Consider the following 27869-nt stretch of genomic DNA (forward strand, 5'->3'; position numbering starts at 1 on the left):
CTAGTTCTGCAAAGAGCTAAGGAAGGTTTACCAATGGAAGTAACATTTTAGCTAGACTTTGAAGGATGGGTTTGCTAACGTGCATAAAGAGAATGGGTTTTGTAGGCAGCAGGAACAGCTTGCGAGTATGCAAGGGCAGGGAATGTTTTGGAACTGGTATGACTGGAGTATAGAAGACTTGCATCAACATCAGGGGCTTCTGCCCAGAGAAGCCAGAGGACTTCCTGGGTCACAGAGCAAGTGAGTTCATTGCAAAGACTGGGTTCAGTGGCAGAAGTTTGAATTGTCTGGTCCCTGGCCTCTTAGCCTCTCTCCCATGTACATGCAGGTCCAGTCTCAATGCTCTGTTCCCTGGCTTAGAGCTGTCAATGACCAGCCCCTCCCTCTCCCATTTCCCTTCTTAGTGGTCTGCCCCTGAGCTCTGAGGATTGTTCCCAGTGAACCTGGGAGGGAAGCAGAACTTAGAGAAGGCTGATCCATTCTAGTGTTTGGTCCTGACCCGGACATTTGCCTGGGACCAGAGTCCTTAGATCCCATCTCCTGATGCTGCAGAGCTAAATTCTGTGACCTTCATAGCGCATCCTGTTTGGCTTTGAGCCACTCCTTGCTTGTGTATCCCAGAAAAGGAGCTGGGTAAACCAGGTTGCCCTTTACCGAAGAGGAGCTACTTTCAATTCCCCAAAGTGTTCAAAGGCTTAAGAGTAGGTTTATGCCAAAAGTTTCCTTATCTCTGGCCATAAACAGTAATGAGAGCAGGAGGGGAGAAGATTCTTAATCCTGTGCTAGTTCAGAGGTGGGTGCTCAAAAAAATCCTCAGTTGGCTGCTTGGTTTCTCAGCAGTATCTGTCCAAAAATTCCCACGCATTTCCCAAATGCCATAATTCATTTTAGTTGGATTTCTAGAGAATAGACTCCACAGATAAGAAGGAATTTGATTTATTTTAGATTTGTACCACACCTCTTTCTGAAAGGGTTTGAGACAGCGTACAGGTTGAAACAAGGTTTTTAAGTAAGACTTTTAAGGACGAAATAAAACTTGTGGTGAAAAAGATTAAGAAAGTAAGTTACTTCCAAGCATAGCCATGTTCCATATTTAAGCCATACTTTTGGTTGAAAGATTCTTTGGGGAAAAGGCCAAGAGGGGAAACCACTGGGTGACACAGTGTCCACTTTCTGAAACCAGAAAGCATACAGCATCTCCATAGGGAAGGGGCTCCTGGGTGGCTCAGTCGGTTAAGCGTCTGACTTCAGCCTAGGTCATGATCTCGCCATTCCTGAGTTCAAGCCCTGCGTTGGGCTCTGTTTGACAGCTGAGAGCCTGGAGCCTGTTTCAGATTCTGTGTCTCCCTCTCTCTGCCCCTCCCCTACTCATACTCTGTCTCTCTCAAAAATAAACATTAAAAATTAAAAAAAAAAAAAAAAAAAGAATCTCCATAGGGAAAACATTTTCCTAAAGCTAAAGCTTGACAGGAAGAGCTGTGTTTGCGCCTAAGAAAGCCAAGTGAGGGTGAAGAGTACACAGTTCATGTCAGCTGTCAGTCCTCCGCCTGCGGTACTCGCGGTGCTCCCGGTGCTGTGTGAGAGATGGTCATATCCATAGGCCACCTAACAGCAAGCAGACTGGACCATGACAGACACACTGCCCTCCATAGGACCATCAGGACTGGCTCTCGGCCCAGGGAGAATGTGGGAGGGTATAGTGACTAGATTTCAAAAGGCAAAGGAGTCAAAGACCAAGTTTTCTACCTCGATTTTACAAAAGATAATAGAGACACCATCCCCAGCAATAGCAAACACCTTTGCATGATTATGTGTCAAGTGCATTTGTTCATTTTACCTTAATAACAATCCTGTGGAGGAGGAATTATTGTTTACATTTTACAAACAAGGGAACTGATGTTCAGTTTACCTGTTTGATCTCAGAACTAGGTGCCTCTTTCCCACTATATGCCCTATTTATTCAACCCAATAATTCATGTCTTTTTAAGCTTATTTATTTTGAGAGAGAGAGAGAGAGAGAGAGAGAGGGAGAGAGAATCCCAAGCAGGCTCTGTGCAGCCATGGCAGAACCTGACTTGGGGCTCGATCTCAGGAACCAACCACGAGATCATGACCTGAGCCAAGAGGGTTGGATGCTTAGCCCAATAATACTTAATTGGGGTTTCCATAAAGACAGGGAACATAACATGACATTCTGGCCAGGAGGATGTGGTGCAGGAATGTAATGCTTTGATGACATAATTTAATCTGGGAGTAGAAGCTGAGACCTGGATGATCAATGGGTAACTTAGCTGCCCTGTCATGTCCATTTCTAGATGATTTATTTGAGCTTTTTGGCTGATCCTAGGCCACAGTCAACTCACAAATGATTCTCTGTAATTTGCCCACTTTATAAACAGATCATTGCATACCGCCTCCCTCCATGTCTCTACTTTCCAGCCCTCTCATCACCACGCTCCCCTCCCCCCAATTCCCGTCATTTGAAACACAAATCAGGATGTGCCGTGCTCCTGACATCTCCTGCCATTGCACATGCTTTATCCTTCAACACTTCTCAGATCCCTCTCCACCCGGAAGCCTTCCCTGAGTTCCCCTCTCTCCCTATCCCCACCCCATGTGGAGAAGGCACCTCCCCTTTGTTCTCCCATAAAGCCCTGTACATACCTGACTTTTAGAGCTACGTTTTCATGGTGAATTTACTTGCTGGTCTGTGAGCAACTAATGCATCTTTATATCCCCAGAGCCTTGCAAGGTGCCTAGGGTGTAGGAAGTGCCCAGCAGTGTTTATTGAACAGACATAATGAGCAGCTACTGTGTGTCACACACTTCTGGGCACTGGATATAGAGAGATGGGTAGAACACAGACCCTTCCCTTGAGGCACTCAGAGTCTGGCACGTGAAGTCATGATTAGAGCCCAACATTGTAAGATCTATACTATCTATAATAGGGGACTTAGGGAGCACAAAAGAGGAAGAAAATAGCTTAGTTTGGAGAGTGACGGAAGTCTTCTAAAAGTGGTCACTTATAAGCTGAACCTTAAAACAATGAAAAGATTTTTGCCTGAGGAGTATCCCAGGGACAGGGGAAAAACGCACAAAAGCATAAGAGATTCAGTGTTTGGAAAAGTGCAAGAAGTACTGATATCCTTTGCCATAATTTGGAGCAAAAAACATGTTCTAGATTTCAATATGAAAGACATTAAGTTGTCGCGCTATTGTAGATGTTAAGGCTTTAGTGTTGTGTTTTATTTTTAATCAGTCAAATGCATTTTATCACAAGGCAGTAAAGATGTTAGTCACCTTAGATGAAATAAATAATAACTTATTTATAGTTTCTGGTCTACTTCCTTCCCAAAATGGTTTGCTTTGACTTGTAATAACAGACACATCCACAATAAGACTTGTTCATATAGAAACAAGCAAAAATTACAAAGGGAATAATATCGCTTACTAAGTTCTTTCTCCTTCATTAAATCACTTGGTGTTCGGGATAATCCTCTGAGGATGGGCCACAGCTTCTATCTGGCTCAGAGACCAGCATGTAGGAGTGTTTCTGTAAATGCTTGTGGGTTCAGTAGACCCATGGAGGTTTTCTTCATTTTCCAATTGATGCCACATATATTTCCTCATGCTCTGGTTTCTTCAGGCTTCCCTCATGCTTGTCAGTGGGAATAATCATCTCTGCTTTGCTGTCCTTCAGAGCCATTGTCTGTGTGAGCTTTTTCATCCAAACTACTTTCAGATGCTCTTGCCCTTTGAAAATTTTCCTCCCTTTTTTAAATGACTCCATGCGTAAAACTTAGAAAACAGAAATTCTCCCCCATGATACTATAACAAAGGCTATTCATGGTTAATTATTTTTTTATTAAAAAAATATTTTGACATCACTTCAGACTTTCAGAAAAGTTTTCAAGAATGGGACAAAGAATTCCTGAACACTCCTCACCTGTATTCCCCAGTTCCTAACATCTTACTACATTTGTTTCTTCTCTCTCACCTCTCTCCTCTCCCTCTCCATCTCTCTCTCTTTTCTGAATATGTTTAAGAAAAAGTTGCAGGCATTGTGCACCATTATATAAGCCAAAACACCTCAGTGTATATTTTCTAAAAACAAGAAATTCTTTTACATAACCATACTATTATTTTTTTTATTTCCATGTGTGCCCTTCTATGCTTTTTTCTATGCATACATTTATGTACTTATATTTAAATTAAGTAACGCATTATTTATATATACTTATAATGGCTTGCTCTTTTGGAGGAGTTAGCAATAGACTGTATATAATCTCATGCCAGTAAATATTCTACAGCATGATTCCTCAGCAGGCTCTGACTTTAGACACGATGGTTTCTGGGTGGCCCATTTTACCAGGTCACTCTGCTTCAGAGAAGGAACCATTCTTGTGTTCTTGCATGTCTAGTCACATATCAGTGGAAGCCACTGTATAAATGAGTAAAGAGGCAGGGTCCTGGAAAGCCTTGAATGCAAATTTGATCTTTATTCTGTAGCCAGTAGAGATCCAATGAAAGCTTTATAGCAAGGGAGAAAGCCAACAAGAGCTGGGTTTTCTGGAGATTATTTGCCAGTGTGTGCAGGAAGGAATGAAGGGGGAAGCAATCGGAGCATGAGTCCATAGGTCCCTTCGGTAAAATGATCCCTAGTTTCAAGGGCAAATCTCCACCTAGGTGGAACAGAGCCTTCTCCAGCATAATGCATCCTTCTCTTTCATGTGTCTTTCAGAACTGGTTAAAGTCATATGGCTATCTGCTTCCCTATGACTCACGGGCACCCGCGCTGCACTCAGGGAAGGTCTTACAGTCAGCAGTCTCCACTATGCAGCAGTTTTATGGGATCCCAGTCACCGGTGTGTTGGATCAGACAACAATCGAGTAAGATTCGCGTAGGGCATTATGCCTTCGAACTTTCCAGACATACATTTGAGTTCACGTTTGTCGTGGCCCCACGTATGTACCATGCCCATCCTACCTTCCTATCTTTCACTCCTGCAGGATCATCCTGGGAGGGAACACCCCAAGGTGCCCCTTCCTATGTGAGCTGGGGAGGTACTCTGTCCGAAATTTGCTGTGTGATCTTGAACAAGTGTCTTATCCCTGCTGGACCTCAGTTTCCTTTTGAGCACAGTAAGAGGTTTGGTTGGAGATGGTCTTAAACCTCCTCTGACTCTAATAACTTTTGGCTTTATGAATCACCCCTCTGGCATTCCCTGAGATGTTCACATCTCACCTGATACAAAGAGCTCTTGAATGATCATGAGCTGGTAGCTCTTGTTCCACTTTTTCCATTTATCAAATATTTGCTAAATGCCTACGTGTGCCAGGCACTGGACAGGATCCTACGATCTCTCCCCTCCAGATGCTCACCTCATCGTGAAAGGTACAATCATCTAGCTGCACCAGTCTGGAACTCGGGAGGAAACACTTGTTTTCAGGGAGATACTTAGGAAGTAATAACAAAATGAGCCAGACCATGGGGACGGTCACATTTACTCAGGGGGGAGCACGAAGAAGAGGAAGGGACGGGTGCCGAGAATGGAATCCTCATGATGCAAGCTGAAGAGGAGCGGCCAGAGCAGTGAGGAAGCCAGGGGCTATGTGTCACGGTAGAGAAGCGGGGATGGTGAGCGGCCAGCTGCTGCAGAGTGATCACTTAGGAGATCCAAAAGTGTCAGCCGAGTTTAGCAGCCAGGAAGCCCTTGCAGGGTCAGACTGCAGGGGGAGGAAGGGGAGATGATGAGTAGAGATGGCAAGTGTAAGCAAGACTTTCTAGAAGCCTATCAGTGAAGGACAAATAGAAGGTAGCTGGAGGTGGGTGAATTTTTGTTTGTTTGAAGATCAGAGAGACTTAAGTATCCTCACATTTGTTTAGGAAATAGCCATAAAAGTCATTAAAGCAGCTGAAGGAAAGTCATTGCCCATTGCTGCAGTGAGGGCATGGCAGAGAGCCCGGGGGAGCTTCCCAAGGAGGCGGTGAGCGGTGGGGTCCTGAGCAGAGGTGGAAGCAGGGAGCAGGGCCCCATGAGGGGGTGTGGGGAGGTGGTGGGTGGGGAACAGAGAATCCAGCTGATTGTGGATCCAGGATCAATCCTCCCCCCGCCCCCGGAGGGTGAGTCACTCACTCCTTGAGAGATTCATCTCTCTGGGTCCCAGCTTGTTCAGTTACAAAGGGGGTGTTGGATTACGACTCTCAGATTCCAGATCCCATTATTCTAAGCTGTTAACATTTGGTGAGTCTGGGGTTTTACGATCCTATAATTCTGTAGGAACATTTTCTATTCCTCGGATTCTCTGACTGCAAGATTGTGAACTTCTGAGACAATATGTTTGACCGCTGCTATGGTATCGTGAGGACAGTGGAAGCCTTGGCCCTGTGGCCTCGTGTGGCCTCATGAGTGAGTTGGTTGAAGACAGCCCGGCCGCCTTTCAAAGTGGAGGTTATTTTGAGGGCTTTGTGCAGGCTTCATGGCAGTGCATCCTGGGGCAGGAGCACTGATGTCTCTGCTGAGGCACCACCTGGCCTTGGGTTTTACTCTGTTCCAGAAAGCCCCAGGCCTGTTGGACAGGGTTCAGAGAGTGGCAGGTGGACGGAATGATCTGAGGGAGGAGGATGGCATTTCCCACTTGCATTTCTGCCCCCACTTTTTTGTAGGAAGACGGGGGGAACGCTGTTTGGGAGGCACGAGAAGGGAGAATGCACTCATGCTTAATCCCAGACCTGAGTGGGGAGGCTGTTTCGGGGTAGAGTTTAGAGACCTTAGTTTCCCTTCCAGCTCTGTGACCTTGGGCAGTCACTGCCTTTCTCTGGGCCTCTTTCCTCCCTGGGGGCCCTTCCAGGTCTAGCTCAGCCTTGCTGTAGCAGAGGTAGCTCCCCATTCTTCCCAAGGACTGTCAGTGAAAGAAAGCGAGATTAGCGTTTTAAAGTACTAATTTTTGAGTGCCTACCTTGGGAAATGTTACACATTGTTCACCACTCATTCATTCCTTCATTCAACATATCCTGTAACCCAAACCTGTGCTAAGCACAGGCTTTTGTTTGTTTGCTTTTGTTTGTTAAATTGCATTCATTACTAGTTCATTTATTCATTCAACTAAGTTCCAGTCCTGCCTCAAAGCTGTATTTTGCAAGTTACTTGATTTATCTGTGTGTCTTTTCCCTCATCTGCAAAATTGAGGATAAATAGTTTCTGGCTACCTCACAGAGTTGTTTCAAGAATCAAAACATTTCTTTAAAAGAACACAGACACTGTAACAATTAGAAATGTTTATACAAATACATGATATTGTTATTATTATGTCTTTTATTATTCATTTCTGAGTACAGGCACTCTAGGCAATATGAAGCATGCAAAGATGAGTAAGACCTGGTTAAGTCCCTCAGGGGGCTTTTAAAAAACTATTTGGTTAAAATAGTCTCTATATTGCCAATGACAACTGCTTTCAACAACTGTACATGAGGTAGACTGTCTTCCCCTCCAGCAATCTCAAGCTAGAGTTGGTCATTGGGCCAGCACAGGGAAATAAAATGCAAGGATGACCTGGGCTCCAATCAGCCATGATCTTTTAAAATATCCTACCCTGGCCTTTTTTTTTTTTTTTTTTTAACGATGTCCCAGACTCACCAATCCCGAAATGTAACTTAACCTGACAACAAACAGTTATCAGGATTTACTTAGTTCCAGGCACTGGACTAGCTTCTGGGGACGCAATGATGAATATAATAACATTCCAGTCCTCAGAGAATTTGCCATTTATTAAAGATAATGGACTAATAGATTTAAAATCACAATACAGCACTCTAAATGCTGCAGAGAATTCTAAGTCTTACAGTCCTACAATCCTACACATTTTGAACATCTATAGCAAAAAGGAATTTGCTGTCTTACAAGCTATGCCATTCTACTTTTGGGTAGTTCTCATTCATTCATTCATTCATTCAACATTATTGAACATCTTCTGTGTCAGCCACTGTACAGGCAAGGTTCCTATCCTCATGGAACTTAGAATCTGCTAAGAGAGACAAAGACTAAACAAAAAAGTGAATATATTATATCATTTCAGGCAATGACTAATGCTATGAAGAAAAATGAAGCAGGATAAGCAGATAGCGGCAGGATGGGAGGAGGAAGCTATTTCAGATAGGGTGGGCAGGGAAGTCCTCTCTAAAGGGGAACGTTTGAGCAGAGACCTTAATGAAAAGCAAACCATGTGAAGAAGAAGAAGAGCATCGCAAAGCAGAGGGAACAAAGGCCCTGAAGTGGGAATAATCTTAGCACGTGCAAGACACAGCAAGAAGGCCATTGTGGCTGGAGCAGAGTCTATGAGGGGGGAAGGAGGGTGAAGATGTTGTCTGACGTGTAGACAGGAGCTTGATTGTGTGCGTCCCTGTGGACCAATGTGAGGAGTTTGGATCTTATTCTAGGTGTTTGGGGGAAATCACTGAAGGGTTTTAAACCAGGGAGTGATGTGATCTAATTCCATTTACAGAGTATTTCCACATATACCCCCTCCTTTGAGGCTTTCTATAACCTAAGAACAGTGAGAGCTGTGATTCTCGTGTGGCAGAGGAGGAAACTGAAGTTCACAATGATCGTTTGCTTGGGCTCCTACAATTAGTGGTGGAGCTAGAACCATCAAGCCTGTGTCTCTGACTCCCAGGCTCTAATTCAGCCCTGTGTCGGCATAATCAATTGTAAATGAATGAATTAAGTAATCAGTCTATTGTGTTCCTGTGGGGGAACCCCTCAGAGCCAGGGCCCCAGAGTCTAGCATCAGGATGCACACTGCTATTTAGACTGCAATGCCTTCCTAGAGTGTCCAGTGACCACAACACGTGTGTGTGTGTGTGTGTGTGTGTGTGTGTGTGTGTGTGTGTCCTCTCTCTGCCCAGGTGGATGAAGAAACCCCGCTGTGGTGTCCCTGATCACCCCCACTTAAGCCGTAGGCGGAGGAACAAGCGCTATGCCCTGACTGGACAGAAGTGGAGACAAAAACACATCACCTACAGGTGCTTTGACTACCTCTCCTCTTCCGTGGCTTTGGCTCCACCCACACTCAGTTTTGTCCTGGCCTGAGTTTCAGAGACTCACGCTGTAGGTGGGTCTGTGATCAGGGTGAGAGCCAAGTATGCGGGCATCAGGACTAGGTGCTGAAAGGCTATCACTTTGTCCCCCTTGTGGCTTCCAGAGGATGCCGTATCTCGAACTTCAGGTTTATTTGGTCCTTTGGGGGCTCATTAGGTGTGTCCTGTTTAGAGTCCTACAGTTTGAGAAAGTGGGATAGGGATTGTTCAGCAACTCTCAGCTGTGATAAAGAGCCATGGCTGAACTCACTCTCCCTATCACTGCTTGCCAAACCCCATTTCCTTTTATCTGGATCCCTTCTCCACTTAGCCTGACAGACTTCACCCAAACTTCCCAGCAGAGCTCCAGTTGTTAGCAGACTCACTCCTGAAGTGTCTGGGGAAACCAAGGGCTGAAGAGGATCAGCCTCCAAGTCAGACCAGTGACCAAGGACAGGGATGGCGGAGCCCATCACAGCAGACTCAGACAGCAGAATTCAGAGTAGGGCTGCAGGAAAGGCCAGGCATAGGGCAGGCTCAGCTGGGCTCTGGCTGGCACCTCTCAAGGCTCTGATTCCATCTCAGTGGATGCCTTGGGTTCAGGGGTAGGATCTAAGACAGAGATCCTGAAAGCTGAAGAATGAAGGGCTCTCCTGCTGATGAGCTATAGAAACCAGAACAGGCTTTTTCTAGAATTCTGACAAAAGAAGGAAACCCACGAAGAATCTGGGTTAGAAACTGGATAGATCTTAAGGTCTCCTGAAGTGGTAAAATGAATCAAGAGAAAGAACTGGCTTCTAACCTTAACTTCTATTACTCAACCTCTCTGGCCTCAGTTTTCTTACCTATAGAATGGGTGAATAATCCTTGCCCAGGTGTTCAGGAGGCAGAGCACCCAGGAGTAATGACGTTCTGCTATGGAGAACCATTCAATATGGCTGCTGTAACCTTCAATAGCTAAATCTATAACTGATGAAATCAGATACCACTCTATACCAATTTCCTAGATAGACAAGCACTAGACATGTAGTTGGTGCCAAACATTTTTAAAAGGGATGTTTCACTTAAACCCTCCACTGCTTCAGTATTTCTATACCTTTTTAAATGTTCTATACATATGCTTTGTGTATTGGGAGAAAAACTTAAAACTTAGAAAATGCTATCCACGAACTTAATTTTTTTTTTCTGCACGCTCAAGTGGAATTCTGTTTTCAACACAAACTTTGTGAGAGTGCAGATACAAAACATTGATCACAGCAAAGCTGCTCTGACTGAGGCAGGGGTGGGGACCCAGAGCCTTGCCCACCTAGCCTCTTCTTCAACCCTTGGGATACCTCAGCAGAATTCTAGGGTTCAAAATGTGAAGGTTACTGGTCCCTGTAGTCTCTGCTGTCCCTTTTAGCTCTGCAAGCCTCTGACTCTGACTGTTCCTCCCTAATGATCCTTTCTTCTCTTACCAGCATTCACAACTACACCCCAAAGGTGGGGGAGCTAGACACACGGAAAGCAATTCGCCAGGCTTTTGATGTGTGGCAGAAAGTGACCCCGCTGACCTTTGAAGAGGTGCCATATCATGAGATCAAAAGTGACCGGAAGGAGGCAGACATCATGATCTTCTTTGCTTCTGGTTTCCATGGCGACAGCTCCCCATTTGATGGAGAAGGGGGATTCCTGGCCCATGCCTACTTTCCTGGCCCAGGGATTGGAGGAGACACTCACTTTGATTCAGATGAGCCGTGGACACTAGGAAATGCCAACCATGATGGTAAGGCCATGAGGGGGACAAGGGGTCAGTCCTGGATTTTCAGGGAAAGAAGTCTTGAGGAAGAACTTGGGATGCCATAGATAAGCTTCCTGCCCTGTAACTTCATGTCCAAGAACTAAGAACCTAGGAGGGTGGGAACTGAGGTCTCTGGTCCCTCAGGACCAGGGCCCTGGAGTTGAGCCAGATCACTTAGTAAATGGTCTAAGGGGGCTGAGTCAAGAGGGAGGGGTCAGGCCATGAATAAGAAGATAAAGTAATGGATCAGAGGCTTGAGAAAAAGGTAAAAAAAGCCATTAAAGCTGAAAGTGGGGTGTGAAAGTGGTAGGCTCTGGCCTGATAGTGGCTTCAAAGGCCATCTTAAGAGATACCATTACTCTCTTTCCCTTATATCAACCTCATGGGTGAATAACAGGCCCCATAGTTACTCTAACATCTTTGGTTAACTTGCTCCTCACCACTGTGACTCAATGAGTATTATATGGAACCAGAGTCAGTATTGTACAGCAATAGTAACAATACTCTTCAGGTTGCAAAAGCATTCTCCATCAGTGTTCACTCCTAAAGCACTTGCTTAGTAAGCAGGCAAGTATACATCATTATGCCCATTTTTACATTAAAAAAATTTTTTTTAATGTTTATTTATTTTTGAGAGAGAGAGTACAAGTGGGGGAGGGACAGGAAGAGGGGGACAGAGAATCTGAAGCAGGGTCAGTACTGACAGCAGAGAGCCCAATGCAGGGCTTGAACCCACAAACCGTGAGATCATGACCTGAGCCAAAGTCAGACGCTCAACCAACTGAGCCACCCAGATGCCCCTCATTATGTCCATTTTTAAGATGAAAGGCTTCGGGCTGGAATGGCAAAGCTGGAAGTGGGTAGTTAGGGCTCAAACCACTGCTCAACAACCTGGCTGTGTGACTCCGGGCAAATGATTCACCCTCAATCTCCTCATATAAAAAATGAGGGACTGAGGGTGCCTGGGTGGCTCAGTCGGTTAAGCATCCAACTCTTGATTTTGGCTCAGGTCATGATCTCGCGGTTCGTGGGTTCAAGCCCCACACTGGGCTCTGCACTCACTGAGCCGAACCTGCTTGGGATTCTCTGTCTCCCTCTCTCTCTGCCCCTTCCTCCACTGGCTCTCTATTTCTCTCCCCCTAAAAATTAATAAACATTAAAAAAAATAACATCTCTCTTTAAAAATAGCTAGCTAGCTAGCTAGCTAGCTAGATAAAAATGAGGGACTGGACTAGGTGATCTCTAAGCTCCCTTCCAACCCTAGTGTAACATGATACACAGCCTGGTGGCCTGGGGGGTTGGGGGGTGGGGGGGGGTGGCTCCAAACATTTTAAAAAAGACATGCTCTCTGCCCTCTAGTAGTCCACAGCCAAGTGGGGGCGGGGGGGGACAGTGTGTATATAAGTAACCCTGTCACAAAGCAGACTGTACTGAAGCTTGTAGCAAAAATACCAAGAAAATGCGGAGATGAGTGTGGAGGAGAAAGGGATAGAGGATTCTGGCTTTTAGGGAGAACAGATAATGATTAGCATGTTGATATTCTAAGATCCATGTCAAGTGCTTTCCACATACTATGTAGTATGTATTTATTATTATGACCTCCATTTTATAGATAGGTAAACTGAGGTATGTAGAAACATTAAGTAGTCTATCTACAGTCCCATAGTTGGTGAAAGTAAGGCTTTGAACCTGGGTATTATGACTCCGGAACACATACTCTTTTTTTTTTTTTTTTGAGTAACCTATGCACCCAACGTGGGGCTCAGACTCCCAATCCTGAGATCAAGAGTTGCATGCTCTACTGACTGAACTAGCCAGACACCCCTGAAGCACATACTCTCAGCTACCAAGCTAAACTTTCATGGTTCTCAAATTGCAGGGCACACCAGAATCACCCAGAAATCTTTTTAGGGGCTCCTGGGTGGCTCAGTTGGTTAAGTGTCCGACTTCTGCTCAGGTCATGATCTCACGGTTTGTGAGTTCAAGCTCCACATCAGGCTCTGTGCTGAGAGCTCAGAGCCTGGAGCCTGCTTCAGATTCTGTGTCCCTCTCTCTCTCTGCTCCTCCCCTGCTTGCTCTCTCTCTCTCTCTCAAAAATGAATAAACATTTTTAAAAATTAAAAAAAATATATGTTTAAAAAAGCACATTCCAGGTTAGGGGCCAGGTTCTAGGCCCTTAACCTCTTGCTATTCTGATTCTCTGATTCTGGGGTCAGGCCTGGGAATCTGCACTTGGTGTAATAAATTCTCCAGGCACTTCTGATATACGTGTTCCATCCCCCTTGAGAAACACTGTCTTTATCCTCAGAGTTTCCTTAACTTGCCTGATCATAAGAATCACCTGGGTTTCTTGTCATATATATAGATTCCCAAGCCTACCCCTGGACACTCTGATTCTTAAGCGTAGGCAAGTTTGGGAAACACAGGGCATTCTTTTACTTAGGCTATGCTTCGGGCTGAGAGCACACTCGTATAGGCCTGTCTCCTCAGAGGCTGAGTCTGGTGTCTTTGGATGAGGACAGCCTCCTTGAGAACATTTCATATCATTGCATGCATGAATCAAGGATCGGCAACCCTTGGCTCATCTGTGAAAGGATGGTTCAGGAAGTGTTTTGGCCAAGGCTCAGCCTCTGCAAAGATATGAAACTGTCGCATTTCTCTTTGTCCCTTGCCCTCTTCAAATGTTGGTCCTCTTTCCTATCCAGCTCCATTTCCTCTGCCCTGGTATCCCTTTCCTTATGTCCTGAATGTGTTTCCTGGCTTTCTGAACACCTCTTCTTTCTCCCATGCTTATTCTTGAATCGGTGTCAACGAATGGCTGGCTGTGCTAACTGATAAAGTGTGAGGAAAGAAACTAACATTTTTGAGCCCTGTTACGTGCCAGGCAGGGACTGTTAGCTGGCAAGATTTTACTTATAGCCCTGATAGAGACAAATGAATTCTTAAAGGAATCTTGGCCAGAGGAGGCACTGGGAAGATACTCTTAACAACCCGGCCCTCCCCTTCCCAGCTCTGAGGTTTGTTCTGCCCGAAAGCACTCCTTGCTGTTGGAGACCTTGGGCCCAGTCTCAAAGTCCCAAGAACTTCTGGGAGTGCATGTGGGAAGGAGCTGGGACCTGTGGATAGGCACAATCCCAGCATCCTCCCAGTCCTACCCCATCCCAATGAACATCTGCCAATTCTGATAGAGAGTCCAAGACGGCCAATGTCTTCTTTGGACAAGAGTTGGGACTTTTCTATGCTCTGAAAAACTGAGCATGAACTGTTCAGATGTAGTTCCTAACTATGGCAATAGACCCCTGATGCAGCAGGTTGCCCTAGGATGGTTTCTGGAAGGAGATGAAAGGAACCAAGATTTATGGAGCACCTGTATATTATCTCGTTTAATTTTCACATAAATTCACTGAGGGAGTGGATGGAGCCTCCTGGGAACTTTGTGTTTATTGGCTCTCTTCTCTCTTCTAAATTTCCATTATGGAAAACTTCAAACTCACAAAAGAAGAGAAAATGATAATATGAACCCCCAGGCACCCATCCCCTTGCTTCAGCAATTACCAACATGATGTCACTGCTATTTCATCTACTCTCCCCCTGCCACTTGTATTTTTTGGCTGATGTATTTTAAAGAAAATCCTTGGCACAATATCATTTCATCTGTAAATACTTTAGGACATAGCCCTAACAGATTATTTTTTTTCTTCCAAATTTTTATCTAAATTCTAGTTAGTTAACATACAGTGTAATATTGGTTTCAGAAGTAGAATTTAGTGATTCATCACTTACACACAACACCCAGTGCTCATCACAACAAGTGCCCTCCATAATGCCCATCACCTATCTAGCCCCTCTCCCTCCATTAACCCTTAGTCTGTTCTCTATCATTAAGAGTCTCTTATGGTTTGCTTCTCTCTCTCTCTCTTCCCCTTCCCATATGTTCATCTGTTTTGTTTCCTAAATTATACCTATGAGTGAAAACATGGTATTTGTCTTTCTCTTACTGACTTATTTCGCTTAGCATAATATACTCTAGCTCCATCCACATTGTTGCAAATGGCAAGCTTTCATTCTCTTTGATGGCTGAGTAATATTCCACTGCATGTGTGTGTGTGTGTGTGTGTGTGTGTATATATGTATATATACATATGTATATGTATATATACATATATATGTATATATATACACACACACATACACACATATATACATATATACATACATATACACACATATATATACATATACATACACATATATATGTATATACATACATATATACACATACATACATACATATATGTACATACACACACACACATATACACACTACATCTTCTTTATCCATTCTTCAGTGGGTGGATACTTAGGCTCTTTCCATAGTTTGGCTATTATTGATAGTGCTGCTATAAACATCAGGGTGCATGTACTCCTTCAAATCTTCTCATAGATTATTTTCTTTCAAAAAATTCTTTTTATATATTTTAGAGAGACAGAGAGCACAAGCAGGGGAGGGGGCAGAAAGAGAGAGAGAGAGAGAGAGAGAGAGAGAGAGAGAGAATCTTAAGCAGGCTCCATGTTCAGCGAGGAGCCTGACACAGGGATTGATCCCACAACCCTGGGATCATGACCTAAGCCAAAATCAAGAGTTAGACACTCAGCCAACTGAGTCACCCAGGCACCCCAAATAGATTATTTTTAACACAACCACAAAACCATTATCAAACCCAACAAAATTAACAATAATTTCTTAAAATCCAATTCCTGTTTGTATTCATTTCCCAAAATCGCCTCAAAAATGTCCCTTCCAGCTGTTTGCTTGCATCAGGATCCAGACAATATCCACACATCCTGCATGGGTGACATGTTTCTTACGCTGTTTTCCCTTACAATAGTCAGCTCGCTTCCCCACCCCCAACCCCGCCAATATTTGTTGAAAAAACTGTCACTTGTCCACAGTACACTCATTTGGCTTGATGAAATTCAGATTCACTTTTAACACGTCTCCCTTCCTCATATATCCTGAATATTGGTAATTAGTCCTATAGACCTGACTAAATTCACATTTTGGCAAGAGCTTCTGGAGTGGTTGGGTCCTCCCTTCCGCATCACGTTAGAAAGCACGTATGATATAGGCTGTCCCACTGTTAGTGATGCTGAGGGTGAGTGCTTGGCTCAGGTGTGTCAGCCTGAGCCAATCACTATAAAATTCACTTGAGGGAACTTAATTTAAAAAACAAAAAATGTTGCCTAAGTCCTAACCCAAAACTCCTGAATCAGAAGCTCCTCCACCTATGTGTTTAAAAGGCTCTCCTAGAGAACCACTGCATTATAAGGGTGTAAGGATGATCCTGATTCTCCACGTCATTGGAGTCTGTGTGAAGCGCAGTCTGGCCCACCATACCTTCCAGCTGGTTTCAGGGGCTGCTTCCAGGCACCTTCTGTCCTCATCTCTTTTCAAGGAGTCCAACAGTGATGTCTGAGTTCACTAAGCTCTGATGAGAAGGAAGCCCAGCCCTGAGAAAGGTGACAAGACAGGAAGCGTCATTGAGACCAGCCCTTCACAGAGTAGAGTTCTTCTGCAATCACTTCTGTGACTCTCCCCCGACCCTGGGAGCTAGACCAGGCAGGGATCATAATATCCCTTTAACAGATGAGGAATGTAAAGTTCCATGTGGTTATAAAAACTCACATAGTAAGTGGCAGAGCCAGGTATGTACCCAGGACTCTGAATTTTTAGTAATCGCCCCAGGTGGTTATGCTGCAGGTGGTCCAAGAACCACACCTGGAAAAATACTGAATGTTTGGCACTGTTCCATCCTGGCTGCACAAAGCTTGCCCTCGAGGAGCTCACACCCCTGGAGCGGAAGAGAGAGTGTGCTGGTGGCTGTAACGTATGGTGGAAAGTGATCAGTGCCATAAAGATGGTTCAGATAAACTGCTGGGAGGGTAGAGGAGGAATCACTCACTCCAGTGGGGGAAATCAAGGAAGTCTTTCTGGAAAATGTGGCACTGAGCTGAACTTTGAAGGAGTAAGGCTATTCTGGGGTAGAGGGGACAGCACTGGCAAAAGAATGGAGGCAAAAGGAAATGTTATAGCCTTTGGGGGGCTGGAGGGCTTGATGAGATGGGACTGATCAAGTATGGAGGTTCCACGGGAAGGAAATGAAGCAGAGATAGTTGAGTAAGAGTTTTGGGTACCTGCTAGGAGACCCCTGCTGGGACTTGAGCTCCCAGCCCACAGGAACACTCCCTATTGGGGATGCTGGTCCCCTCACATACCTCAATGTGACCCTGCTAATTAATAGTGATCTGTAGTTCTGTGCCAGGAGGCAGATGTGAGCACTTTGCCTACCTTGCCCCATTAATTTCACCCCCATTCTTAGAATGCAGGTACCGTTATTCCCTGCATTTTACAGAAGAAGAGATTTAAAATGTCACACTGCTGCAACATGGCAGAGCTGGGATTCATGTCCTTCTGGCTCCCTCAGACCGCACTTCTGACTACTCCGCTTCCTTGTTTCTCACCCTCTTGGAGAGTGAAGACCCTAACAGCCACCTGCCTATTAAGCACTGGGATCTTCTCCATCCTTCTGCCTTCCTAGCATTCTGCCCTCTCTAGCTCCAGGGAGTTCTTCTGCCCTTGCCTGTCCTTCCATCTCCCCAGAGCAGCCCCCACTTAGCAGGTCTCTTGGGCTTCTGTGCAACAGGATGCCAGTTCCCCCAGTTCTTTTCTGCTTTTTGGTCCCTGGAATAAACCCACAGTCCCTTTTCCTTCAAGGGCTTACTCCTATTCTCTGCAGGGACCCAGGCACAGAGGCTACAGAGTAACAGACACAGGCTGAGGACAAAGGTTTAGAGTCTTGCCAAGTACTCAGAGCGCTGCTCCCTGGTTCCCAGTGGAGATCCCTGTGGATGCCCCCTGAGGAAGAGCCTGGTCAGCAGACGAGAGGCCCGAACAGCTTGTGAAGGTGGAAGAATAGGCCAGGAGGCAGAGCTAGGCAGGACCAGCCCCCAGGAAGCAGAGCTGCCTTCCGCTGGCTCTAGCAGCCGCCTTTGTTTGGGATAGAGCTGAGAGATGAGCTCACCCTTCCCCGGTGCCAGAGGAACCAGGACCCGAGGAAGGAACTGGGGGCGGCCTGGCCTCCTCCTGCCAGCTTGCCCTTCCCCAGCAGAAGGCCAGCCCCAGGCTCTTGGCCAACCTTGCACTGATCTTGCCCATCCCCATTTTGCTGAAGACACGGGTGGTGTCAGCAGAGCGGCAGGCATGCTTGCGTCGGGGTCTGCCCCATAAGGCTCTTCTCTCTTCCGAGACCGTAGCCAAAATGGCCAGAGACAATCCTCAGTCCCATCTGATTCTCATGGGTCCCTCGGTTGGGCTGGGCTGGGCAACTTTGCCAGTGACACCAGAGCCAAAGTAGGCACTAGGACTCCTGACCACCTCCTGGGTCCCTGGTAGCCTCCCCTGCACTCGGAACCGACAGGAATGAACTGTAACATGCCTTAGGGCAGGGCAATGAGAGGCAGAGCTCAAATGCCAAAGGTCAAGGCAAGCAAGAGTTTTCAAATGGACAGACAGGTCAGGACTATCAGTATGACAGCCTGCCCAACTCCCTGTCTCTTGTGTTTCTTTCCCAAAGCTGGGGTTACTTAATCCCCCCAAAGTCAGGCCTTGCTCTGTCCCAGGCCCAATCCAGAGGCTCAGAGGAGTTGGCTTAAGAAAATCTGGTAGCTGGAACCCCACTGGCCTTATGCTTCCTTTCTGGTCGATGGGCTTGTTCCAGGCACCAAGCTTCCATCTGATGTCTGGTAACAACAGCTCCTGTGCAGTGCCACACCCTTCACACATATTACCTCATCCAATCCTCACATAACCCTATGAAGGGGGTACGATCTCCCCGTTTTACAAATGAAGATATCGAAGATTAGAAGGTAGACCTTCTGGCCAAGTTCACAAAGCTGGAAACGAAGGAGGTCTATCTGGCTCAGGGGCCCACGCTCATGACCACTGTGCCATGTTGCTGCCTCAGCTTCGTGCTCGGGATCCCGTGTCCCACTTTCGGCACCTGGACTTTGTTGTTTTCACTCGCATTTGAGTCCCTGCCTTGATCTTGGCTGAGGTTCAGTTCTTTCAGAACTAAGGTCTTGCTGGACTGAGAGCCACCTCACGATCAGGGCCCTGCCTGCCCCTGGACCTCCTGACACTGACTACCAGCCTGCCACCCCCAGACCTCCCCTCTGCTCATCGTACTCCCTGCCCTGGCTTTGCCCTTTTCATCTCTCACCCAGACCCTTCTGCCTTCTTCCCAAAAGCGCACGGAAGCCCTGCTTCTGGTCTCTTTCCCCTCTCAGCCCTCCTCAGCGCGGAGCAGCCAGAGTGACTCATCGTGTCACCACCCCCATTCCTGCCCTAAACCCCCCACTGGCCAAGAAGCCAATCCAAATTCCTTTGCGTGGCATCACAGAACCCCACTTGCCAGCCTGGCTGACCTCATCTCTCTCTGCCCTCCCCTCCTGCTTTGTTCCAGAGCCAAGTGGAATGAGCCTGCTTGTCCCTGGATCTTGTTTTTAGCGTTCCCTCTGTCAGGAATGCCACCCCCACCCCTCCCTCTCCTACCCTCTGAATCCATTCTCCTGACTAACTTCTTATCTTTCAAGACTTGAGGTAAACTTCACCATTATGAAGCTTTCCCTACACATCTTCCTTCAAGTTTAAATCACTCCTCCCTTCTCAGAATCCTCACTCCACCCTTACAGACTTCTATTAAAGCACCTGGAACATTAATCTCACTTATTTTGTTTCTCTCTCCAAATCCCCCACTATACCAAGAGTTCTGAAAGGCAGGACTGTGTATGATTTCTCCAGCACAGGGTCTGGCACAAAGCCTATGCTCAGTGTTGGCTGAAGCAATGGGTTGACTGATACCTAAGCGGGTGCCCTGGGCACCTCCCACTCCCCTCTCCACAGGGAATGACCTCTTCCTGGTGGCTGTGCACGAGCTGGGCCATGCGCTAGGACTGGAGCACTCCAACGACCCCAGCGCCATCATGGCGCCCTTCTACCAGTACATGGAGACACACAACTTCAAACTGCCTCAGGATGATCTCCAGGGCATCCAGAAGATCTACGGTGTGTGGCAGGGGAGAGGGGGCTGCTGCTCCTTCTTAAGGGCTGGGCTGTGACTAGCTGCCTGAGTGGGTTGTTTTCTTAAGCAAGAAAAAAGGAGAGGCTATGCTGATATTTTGATAAGATATAAAAGGCCTGCTACCATGCCTCCCTCCCAGTTCTCTGTTCACACTGGTAATGCAAAGGTCTTGTTTTGGTCAAGTCAGTTGAGATGGGAGGACCAGTTTGCTTGAGCAAATGTATGTCAGCATAGCCCAGGCCGCCTCAGCCCCTGGGCTATGAAGCACAGGAGGAGGGCCCCTTCTGGAGGCCTTGATGACCTCAGAGAGCAGATGGCCCCAACCAGAACCCTGGAGGATGGGCGGGATCTCCACAAGTGAGGCAGTGGAGGACTGGAAAGGGGAGGTAGGGACCAAGGTGTTTTGAAAGTAGAATGGACAGGATTTGCTGATAGATCCAACATGGGGGTGAGGGTCAAGGACAACACCAAGATTTCTGGCTTTTCTAATTGTGGGGCAATAGGATTTACCAGTCTGTTGCTCAGAGAGCTGGGCTGGGATATTGATTTGGAATCTTAGGTGTCCAATCTATAGCCACTGGCCACATGTGACTATTGAAATTTGAATTTATATTAATTAGAATTAAATAAAATTAAAATTTCAGTTCCTCTGTCACACTAACAACTAGTCACGCATTTCAAGTGCTCAGCAGCCACAAATGGCTGGAGGCTACTGTATTGGACAGTGCTAATATAGAACATTTCTGTCATCACAGAACATCCTATTGGACAGCTCCAACATAGAGGGTCTTTAAAGCCATGAACCTGGGCACCTCCCCACTCCCCTCTCTACAGGGAATCAAGATCACTTAAGGTAGTGATCTGTGACTAGGGGATCATTGGAATTACCTTGGAATTTCCATTTTAAAAATGCTCTCATTGTCAGAGATTGGCTTCTCTTTGGTCTTGGGTGTCTTCTGAGCATCTTGAGTTTTAAAAGCTCTCCCAGTGACACTAATATGCAACCCAAGGGAGAAAACTGACATAGGGACAAAAATAGAGAGAACACCCAGGAGCACTCCAACCTTTAGGGTAGGGTGGGTGAGGAAAGGCTGCCAGCAAAGGAAGTGGAGAAGGAACAGCCCATAAAGTAGAAGGAAAACCAAGACAGAACAGGGGCCTGGAAAAGTGCTCCTATGATCTTGCTACTCAAAGTGTGGGCCTCAGACCAGGAACACTGGCATCACCTAACAGCCTGAAGAAATGCAGAATTGCAAGCCGCCCCCCACCCCCACCCCCCGCCCAGACCCTCTGAGTCATAATCCCCATTTTATTAAGATCCCTGGATCTTGATATGCACATCAAAGTTTGAGTTGGTAACCCTGGGGTTTGGCAACATGAAGGTCATTGGAGATCTTGACAGAGCAGCTTCAGTAGGTGACAGGGCAGAGGCTGTCCTGGAGTGGGATAAGGAACGAAGGGGAGAAAGTGAGGCTGGCATGTGTAGAGGGAGCAGAGAATGATGGTATGGGACACTGAGCCCAAGAAAGGACATGTTCTCTCTTATAACAGGAGAGAAGAAGAGAAGATATCAGATTCGGGGGTGGAAAGATGAGAGTTCCCATTTAATGACTATTTTCATCTGTTTTCTCAAAGATTGGGAAGTAAAAAGTGGGAGAGGGAACAGGAGGCTGGAGGGTGACAGACCTCAGCTGCCAGGGTGATGATGAAGCAATGACAGCGGGAGGCAGGGAATGGCTGACCCTGTCTAAGATACAGCCCCTCTCTGCAGGACCCCCAGCTGAGCCCCTGGAGCCCACCAGACCCCTCCCCACGCTCCCCGTCCGCAGGATCCACTCACCAAGTGAGAGGAAACATGAGCGCCAGCCCAGGCCACCTCGGCCGCCCCTCGGGGACCGGCCGTCCACACCGGGCGCCAAACCCAACATCTGTGATGGCAACTTCAACACAGTGGCACTCTTCCGAGGCGAGATGTTTGTGTTTAAGGTAGGGCCAGTCAACTGGTGACACCCAGATGGTCCTCTCCCACTTGCTCCCCCTCTGTGGAGCAGGAGAAGGCTGCTGCTCTGGGATTAGGCCCGCTTTCGGCCTGGACAGGAGTTGGCCCAGTGGCCAGGACTTGGGGTCCCTTTCTGGTGCTGCCGGGCGAATTGACTTGTTTCTAAGAGAAGGTGGGTAGACTGGTGATCTTATACCTTCCCAGGGGTTAATGCTGGGGGAAAGTGCTGGAGACCTGCTGGTCAGCGACTTTGAGCAAGTCGTCTCCCTTCTCTGGACCTCAGTTTCTCCATCTGAAGGTGGGGTCATTCCCTTAATGAAGGGTGTATGAAGACTAAATGAGTGCATGGCCATGAACATAGCAGCTTGGAGTAGGGGCTGACATGGCGATGGCAGAGTCTGTCTCCAGATCCTGCCAGGGCTGAGAAGCTGGGACTGAGGGATGCCTGATAGAAAGCTGGCCAGGCTACATCTTGTCACTTGTCCTGGTCCTATCACATTGGCCACTGGCTGACTGGGTGGCAGCACGTTTGGTTGGTATGCTACAGGTTGGGTTACCAGGGAAGTGGACTCTGAGACAGTGTTGAGAATGCAGGATTTTGATTAAAAAGTACCTTTGGGATCAACATCTGTGGGTAGGAGGGAAGGAAGTAAGACTGGGCAGAAGGAGAATATAAGCAGCAACTAGGACCATTGCAGAGTCGCCTACCCCTACAGGGAGTCCTATAGCTAGCATGGCCCATCAGAGTCATCCCACACAGGGCCCCAAATAGCTGGCACTTTGTACCTCCTGCTTCATTCAGTCATTGGATGAGAAGGGGCATGACCTTGGGGGAGCTTGCTGAAGCTGAGGCCATCCCCAGAGAGGCCTGCAGTTGAAAACAGCCTGCTGACCACATTGCGGACCGCCAGGGCAACAAGCCCTCCACGGAAAGGGGTCTGGTCAGGGTGTCTCCATCACACTGGGTGGCTGTGCAGGGCTGCTCCATTCCCCTCAGGGAGCTCTCCCAGCAAGCTTTGAGGACTGAGCAAGAATCAGGTGACACAGGTCAGCACTGATCCTGCCTCTCACAGAGTGGCTCTAGGAAAGTCACTGGCCTTATTTAAGATTCTGTATATCTTGGGACGCCTGGGTGGCTCAGTTAGTTAAGCATCCAACTTTGGCTCAGGTCGTGGTCTTGTGGCTCGTGGGTTCGAGCCCGGCATCAGGCTTATAGCACAGAGCCTGGAGCCTGCTTCGGATTCTGTGTATCCCTCTCTCTCTGTCCCTCCCCTGTTCGTGGTCTGTCTCTGTCTCTCACTTTCAAAAAAAAAAAAAAAAAAAGATTCTGTATATATCAAATCTACTTCATAGACTTGTGCAAGTCAAACTAAAGTTTTAAAAACAACATGAAAGTGCTTTCTAAAACACCTTGAAAAAAAGTTTCTAGTTTTTGTACCATCTTTTACAAATCACATTCATTCTGATCCCCCCCACTCAACGGTTCCTAGGCAAGTCTGGGTTTTATCATCTCCATTTATTTTATTTTAGTTTTTTAATTTGAGAGAGAGAGAGAGAGAGAGAGAGAGAGAGAGCACATGAGCAGGGGAAAGGGGCAGAGGGAGAGTGAGAATCCCAAGCAGGCTCTGTGCTCAGCATGGAGCCCCATGTGGGACTCGGTTCCATGACCCTGGGATCATGACCTAAGTCAAATCAAGAGTCGGATGCTCAAACGACTGAGCCATCCAGGTGCCCCTTTTATCATCCCCATTTACACTGAGGGTCCTGGTAGGTTACAGGCCTTGCACAGATTGCCTACCAGCCAAGGGCTGTACTGGCACAAGACACTAGTTTGAAGAAGAGGGCTTTCATCAGATTCTTGACCTACTGAGCTGCCATTTATTTAACATCAACCATGTGCCCTGTGCTGTTCTAGGTACTTTACCTATTACCTCTCCTCTGATCCCCAACATTACCCCCATTTGTAGGTGAGGTGCTTGCAGTACTGTGCCCACGGTCATGCAGTGCTAAGTGAAGTAAATTCACACCCAGGTCTCGAGGGATTCCCACAGCTTGCTTCCCAGGGTTCTCGCCCTGCTGGATGGAGCCAGAGGGTGAGGAGGGCATTCTGCTCAGGTTCAGTGGCCAGCCTTGTGAGTGGCCCACTGATGTCAGTGACTCTCTGCTGCCCTCATGTGGCCACTACAGGCCCCCGGCACCATCCCTTCCAGCTCCTCCCCACCTCATCCAGGCCAGTCTGCTGTCTGTCTCATAGCCCCTTGGACAGCTAGAACCTTCAGGAGGCTTATATGAAGAGAGTTAATGGGCATCCTGTCTTCCTCAGGGCATTGGAAGCTAGATGTGATAGACAGACATCACGGAGGGTTGCAAGGCTGGGCCCAGGGGAAGCTTTTGGGTTATTTGGGCTTGAGCCCCAAGGCTGAGATCCTAAGTTAAGGCAGGGCCTGCCATGCTTCTTTCTCCTCCCCTTACCCCCCAGGATCGCTGGTTCTGGCGCCTGCGCAATAACCGGGTACAAGAGGGCTACCCCATGCAGATTGAGCAGTTCTGGAAGGGCCTGCCTGCCCGCATAGATGCAGCCTATGAAAGGGCTGATGGAAGATTTGTCTTCTTCAAAGGTAATATAGCCTGTGCTAAGAGAACTGTGACAGTTCCCTGCCCTTTCTGGGACCCCCTTTCCCCATCTGTACACTGGAAGAGGCGGGGTGAGAAGCAGATGCCCTCCAAGAGCCCCTCTAGCCCTAACAGAGACACTGACTTCTGACAGGACTAATCCCTGCAGGCAGACCAAGCACAGTCCAGGGGAATCAAGTCATGAAGTAATTGTTGAGGGTCTGTATGTTCCCAGGTTGGTGGGACGACAAGGCTCACCCACGTCCAGGTACAGTGCTCCATGGAAGGCCATCCCATCAGTTCTGTAAGAGTTGGTTGGGAGGAGGTCACACTGGCTGGAGAGGTCAGGGAAGGAGCCAGGGGAGCTAGCATGTATGGCATGCCCACCCAGGGCTGGGTTGCTTCGCTTCAATTATCTTGAGATGGGCCCAGCCTCAGAAGGGTAAGATACAGATAATTAGTGAGAAGTGAGGAAGGCAGTCCAAGAGGAAGGGACAGCATGGGTAATAGAGTAGTGTGGGGATATGCATGTACGTTGGAAAAGCTTAGAAGACCCACTGGACAGCCATGGAGGCCCACCTTGGAGAGCGGTGAGCAGTGGCCTAGAAGGGAGAGTGAGGGAGAGTCCTAAGGAGCCTTGGTTGCCAGGCCAGAATGCAGTCTTGACCCATTAGAGAAACACTGGTGTCCACTGGGTGCTTGTGAGCAGCAGAGAGCCAGAGGGCAGGCAGCAATCCAATAGAGCAGAGGTGGGGAGGCCATTTCGGAGTCGGTTGCTGGAGGGGAGGGAGCTAGTCAACAAGGCCCACACCAGGGAGGACCAGTGAGGCCAGAGATGGACAGCTAAAAGATGCAAAAGGCTTCCTGAGAGGCTGAACATGGAGGGGAGAAGGAAAGAGAGGGTCAAAAGTGATGCCAGGTTTCTTGCTGGGGAACCGGGGGGCAGAAAGGTGAGGAGGGAGGGAGCACACTGTGGAGGTAGTGACGAATTCCAGAAAGCAGACCTGGAAATGCCCAGAGGCTGGTGTACACTGGGTCAGGGCTCCTGGGTCTGGGGCTCAGGTCCAGTGGGAGTGGCTGTGAGCCCTCAGAGTTGGGTGTCACTGGTGGAAGGTGGGGAGTACTAAGGCATGCAAAGCCACAGGAGTGGCTGAGGATGCCTGAGAGAGAGTTAAGGAGCAATTCACATGAACGAACAGAGGGTGCGGCACGGAGGCTGGGCAGCATGGGGCCGGTTGCCCAAGATCTGCAGTGACTGGCTTCTGGCTTCTTGCCCCCATGCTCTGCCAGGGCCAAGGAGCCTCAGTCTCCCAGAGAGGCTGTCAATCAGGCCTTGCACTGTTTCCCCCGACACTGTGGCTCTGTGAATGACTTCAGTCCTAGCAAAAGATGGACAAGTGGCACCAGCCACAACCTCTGGCATTGAGTGACTGGGAAAGGCTGATCCTGGGTTTCTCTTGGCTACAGGTGACAAGTACTGGGTATTTAAGGAGGTGACGGTGGAGCCTGGGTACCCCCACAGCCTGGGGGAGCTGGGGAGCTGTCTGCCCCGAGAAGGCATTGACACAGCTCTGCGCTGGGAACCTGTGGGCAAGACCTACTTTTTCAAAGGCGAACGGTACTGGCGCTACAGCGAGGAGCGGCGGGCCACGGACCCTGGCTACCCCAAGCCCATCACTGTGTGGAAGGGCATCCCACAGGCTCCCCAGGGGGCCTTCATCAGCAAGGAAGGATGTACGTAAGGGCCTGGCTGGGTGGGGAGTAGCCCGATTTTATGTAGGTCCCAACAGGGCCCATGGGCATACTCTCAGGGTATCCAAGTTTGAGAAACGGTGTCTAATGGTAAGGACAACTGCCTCACATCTACCCATGTTCACACAGTAAATTAATTCTCTTACCAGCTACCAAGCCAGGCTCTCATCTGCAGAGATGACTCACATTTGAGAGATGTTTTCATAGACTGACTTCACTCTTTCAGACAGCATTTCTCAAATAGTGGACCTCAGATGTACTCTAGGGCTTCCTCGAGTTATCAAATCTGAAAAGCAATGATGGATACAGGTGCTTTCAAAGGTTTTTGGTTTTTTTTGTTTTTTTTTTGTTTTTTTTTAAACAAGGCTTGAGGGCAGGAAGATGGAAAGAGAAGCCTTTTTTATTTATGAGACATTTTCTAAGCTCCTCCTGGAGGCCAGGCTGGGAGCTTCCCAGCAGACTAGAAGCTTCTCAAGAAGAGGGGCTGGGTGTTGCCAGGTGCAGGAATCCATGAATGTTTGTTAAATACATTTCCCGTGATCTGGTCAAAAATACAGACTCTGGAGGCTGGCTGACTTCACATCCCGCCTCCACCACTTACTATGAGTTTGAGCAAACCATTTAAGTTTTCTATGTCTTCATCTATCAGATGGGGATAATAATGGTACCTACCTCATTGGGATTTGTAAGAATAAGGTAAGTTAAGTAGAGCACTTAGATCAATGCCTAGCACATGATCCATGCCATGTGAGACTTAGCTGCTATCATCATCATCATCATCTTGTTGGTGTGTTTTAGTTTTTGTAGAATGACAGGTGTCATCCATTCCCTCCACAATGATTATTGAGAGCCAAGTTTTGTGGGAGAGCTGGGGAAGGAGCAGAGAATAAGACTTGCATTGCATCCCTGGCTCCCATTCTAGAGGCAGAAAACAACTAAGGTGGCAGCAAATGCTCTAAGGGAAAGAAATGCAGCCGAAGAGCTATGGTGGGGGGGGGGGGTGCTGGGGAGGGCCCGTTAGAGAGAGTTTGTCAGGAAGGGCTCTCTAAGGAGATGTCACTGGTAAGAAAGCCAAAAGTCTCGGGGGGGAAGAGCTGCTACTGATGGCTCTCCTGTGTACCTGATGCTTAACACACATGGTCTTGCTTTCTGGGAGCCTCAGAGACAAGTGACATCAAGGACTTTGGCCAATGAAAGTCCCAGAGTGGGGAGCCAACCAATAGGAGAGTCTGAGTTGCTTTGCTGTCTGTACACTGTCTGGGCCATGAAGGCTGTTGCTGGGAGCCTGGTGTGGCTGCCCAGCCCCTCCACCTCCTTTCTCCTTCTCCTTCTCCTCCTCCTCCCCCGCCCTCCTCCTTCTTCTTTTCCTTCTTCTTTTCCTCCTTCTTCTCCCTCTCCTTCTCCTCCTCCTCCTCCCCCCTCCTCCTCCTCCTTCTTTTCCTTCTTCTTCTTCTCCTCCTTCTTCTCCCTCTCCTTCTCCTCCCCCTCCTCCTCCTCCTCCTCTTCCTC

General features: G+C 47.7%; 1 protein-coding gene and 1 long non-coding RNA gene across 3 annotated transcripts in view; one reads left to right on the top strand and one right to left on the bottom strand.

Annotated features, from left to right (window-relative positions):
• The window catches only part of MMP24 (matrix metallopeptidase 24), a 45478-nt gene that overhangs the window by 14106 nt on the left and 3503 nt on the right, over positions 1 to 27869 (top strand). For both annotated transcript variants that reach the window (XM_086702050.1, XM_086702051.1), the window contains exons 2-8: positions 4742 to 4890; positions 8906 to 9022; positions 10537 to 10841; positions 19819 to 19980; positions 21768 to 21982; positions 24475 to 24613; positions 26076 to 26342. In XM_086702050.1, the coding sequence (XP_086558176.1) occupies positions 4742 to 4890; positions 8906 to 9022; positions 10537 to 10841; positions 19819 to 19980; positions 21768 to 21982; positions 24475 to 24613; positions 26076 to 26342 (1354 nt within the window). The remainder of the gene's footprint in view (positions 1 to 4741; positions 4891 to 8905; positions 9023 to 10536; positions 10842 to 19818; positions 19981 to 21767; positions 21983 to 24474; positions 24614 to 26075; positions 26343 to 27869) is intronic.
• Positions 921 to 27721, bottom strand: LOC147582714 (uncharacterized). Its single transcript, XR_015249445.1, has 3 exons — positions 26507 to 27721; positions 16255 to 16367; positions 921 to 5727 (listed from the first exon to the last, which is right to left on the bottom strand). It is a non-coding gene; the product is annotated as an uncharacterized LOC147582714 (long non-coding RNA).

The sequence above is a fragment of the Puma concolor genome, chromosome A3, assembly GCF_028749965.1.
Source record: "Puma concolor isolate L17-30 chromosome A3, mPumCon1.1.hap2, whole genome shotgun sequence".
Classification (NCBI taxonomy): domain Eukaryota; kingdom Metazoa; phylum Chordata; class Mammalia; order Carnivora; family Felidae; genus Puma; species Puma concolor.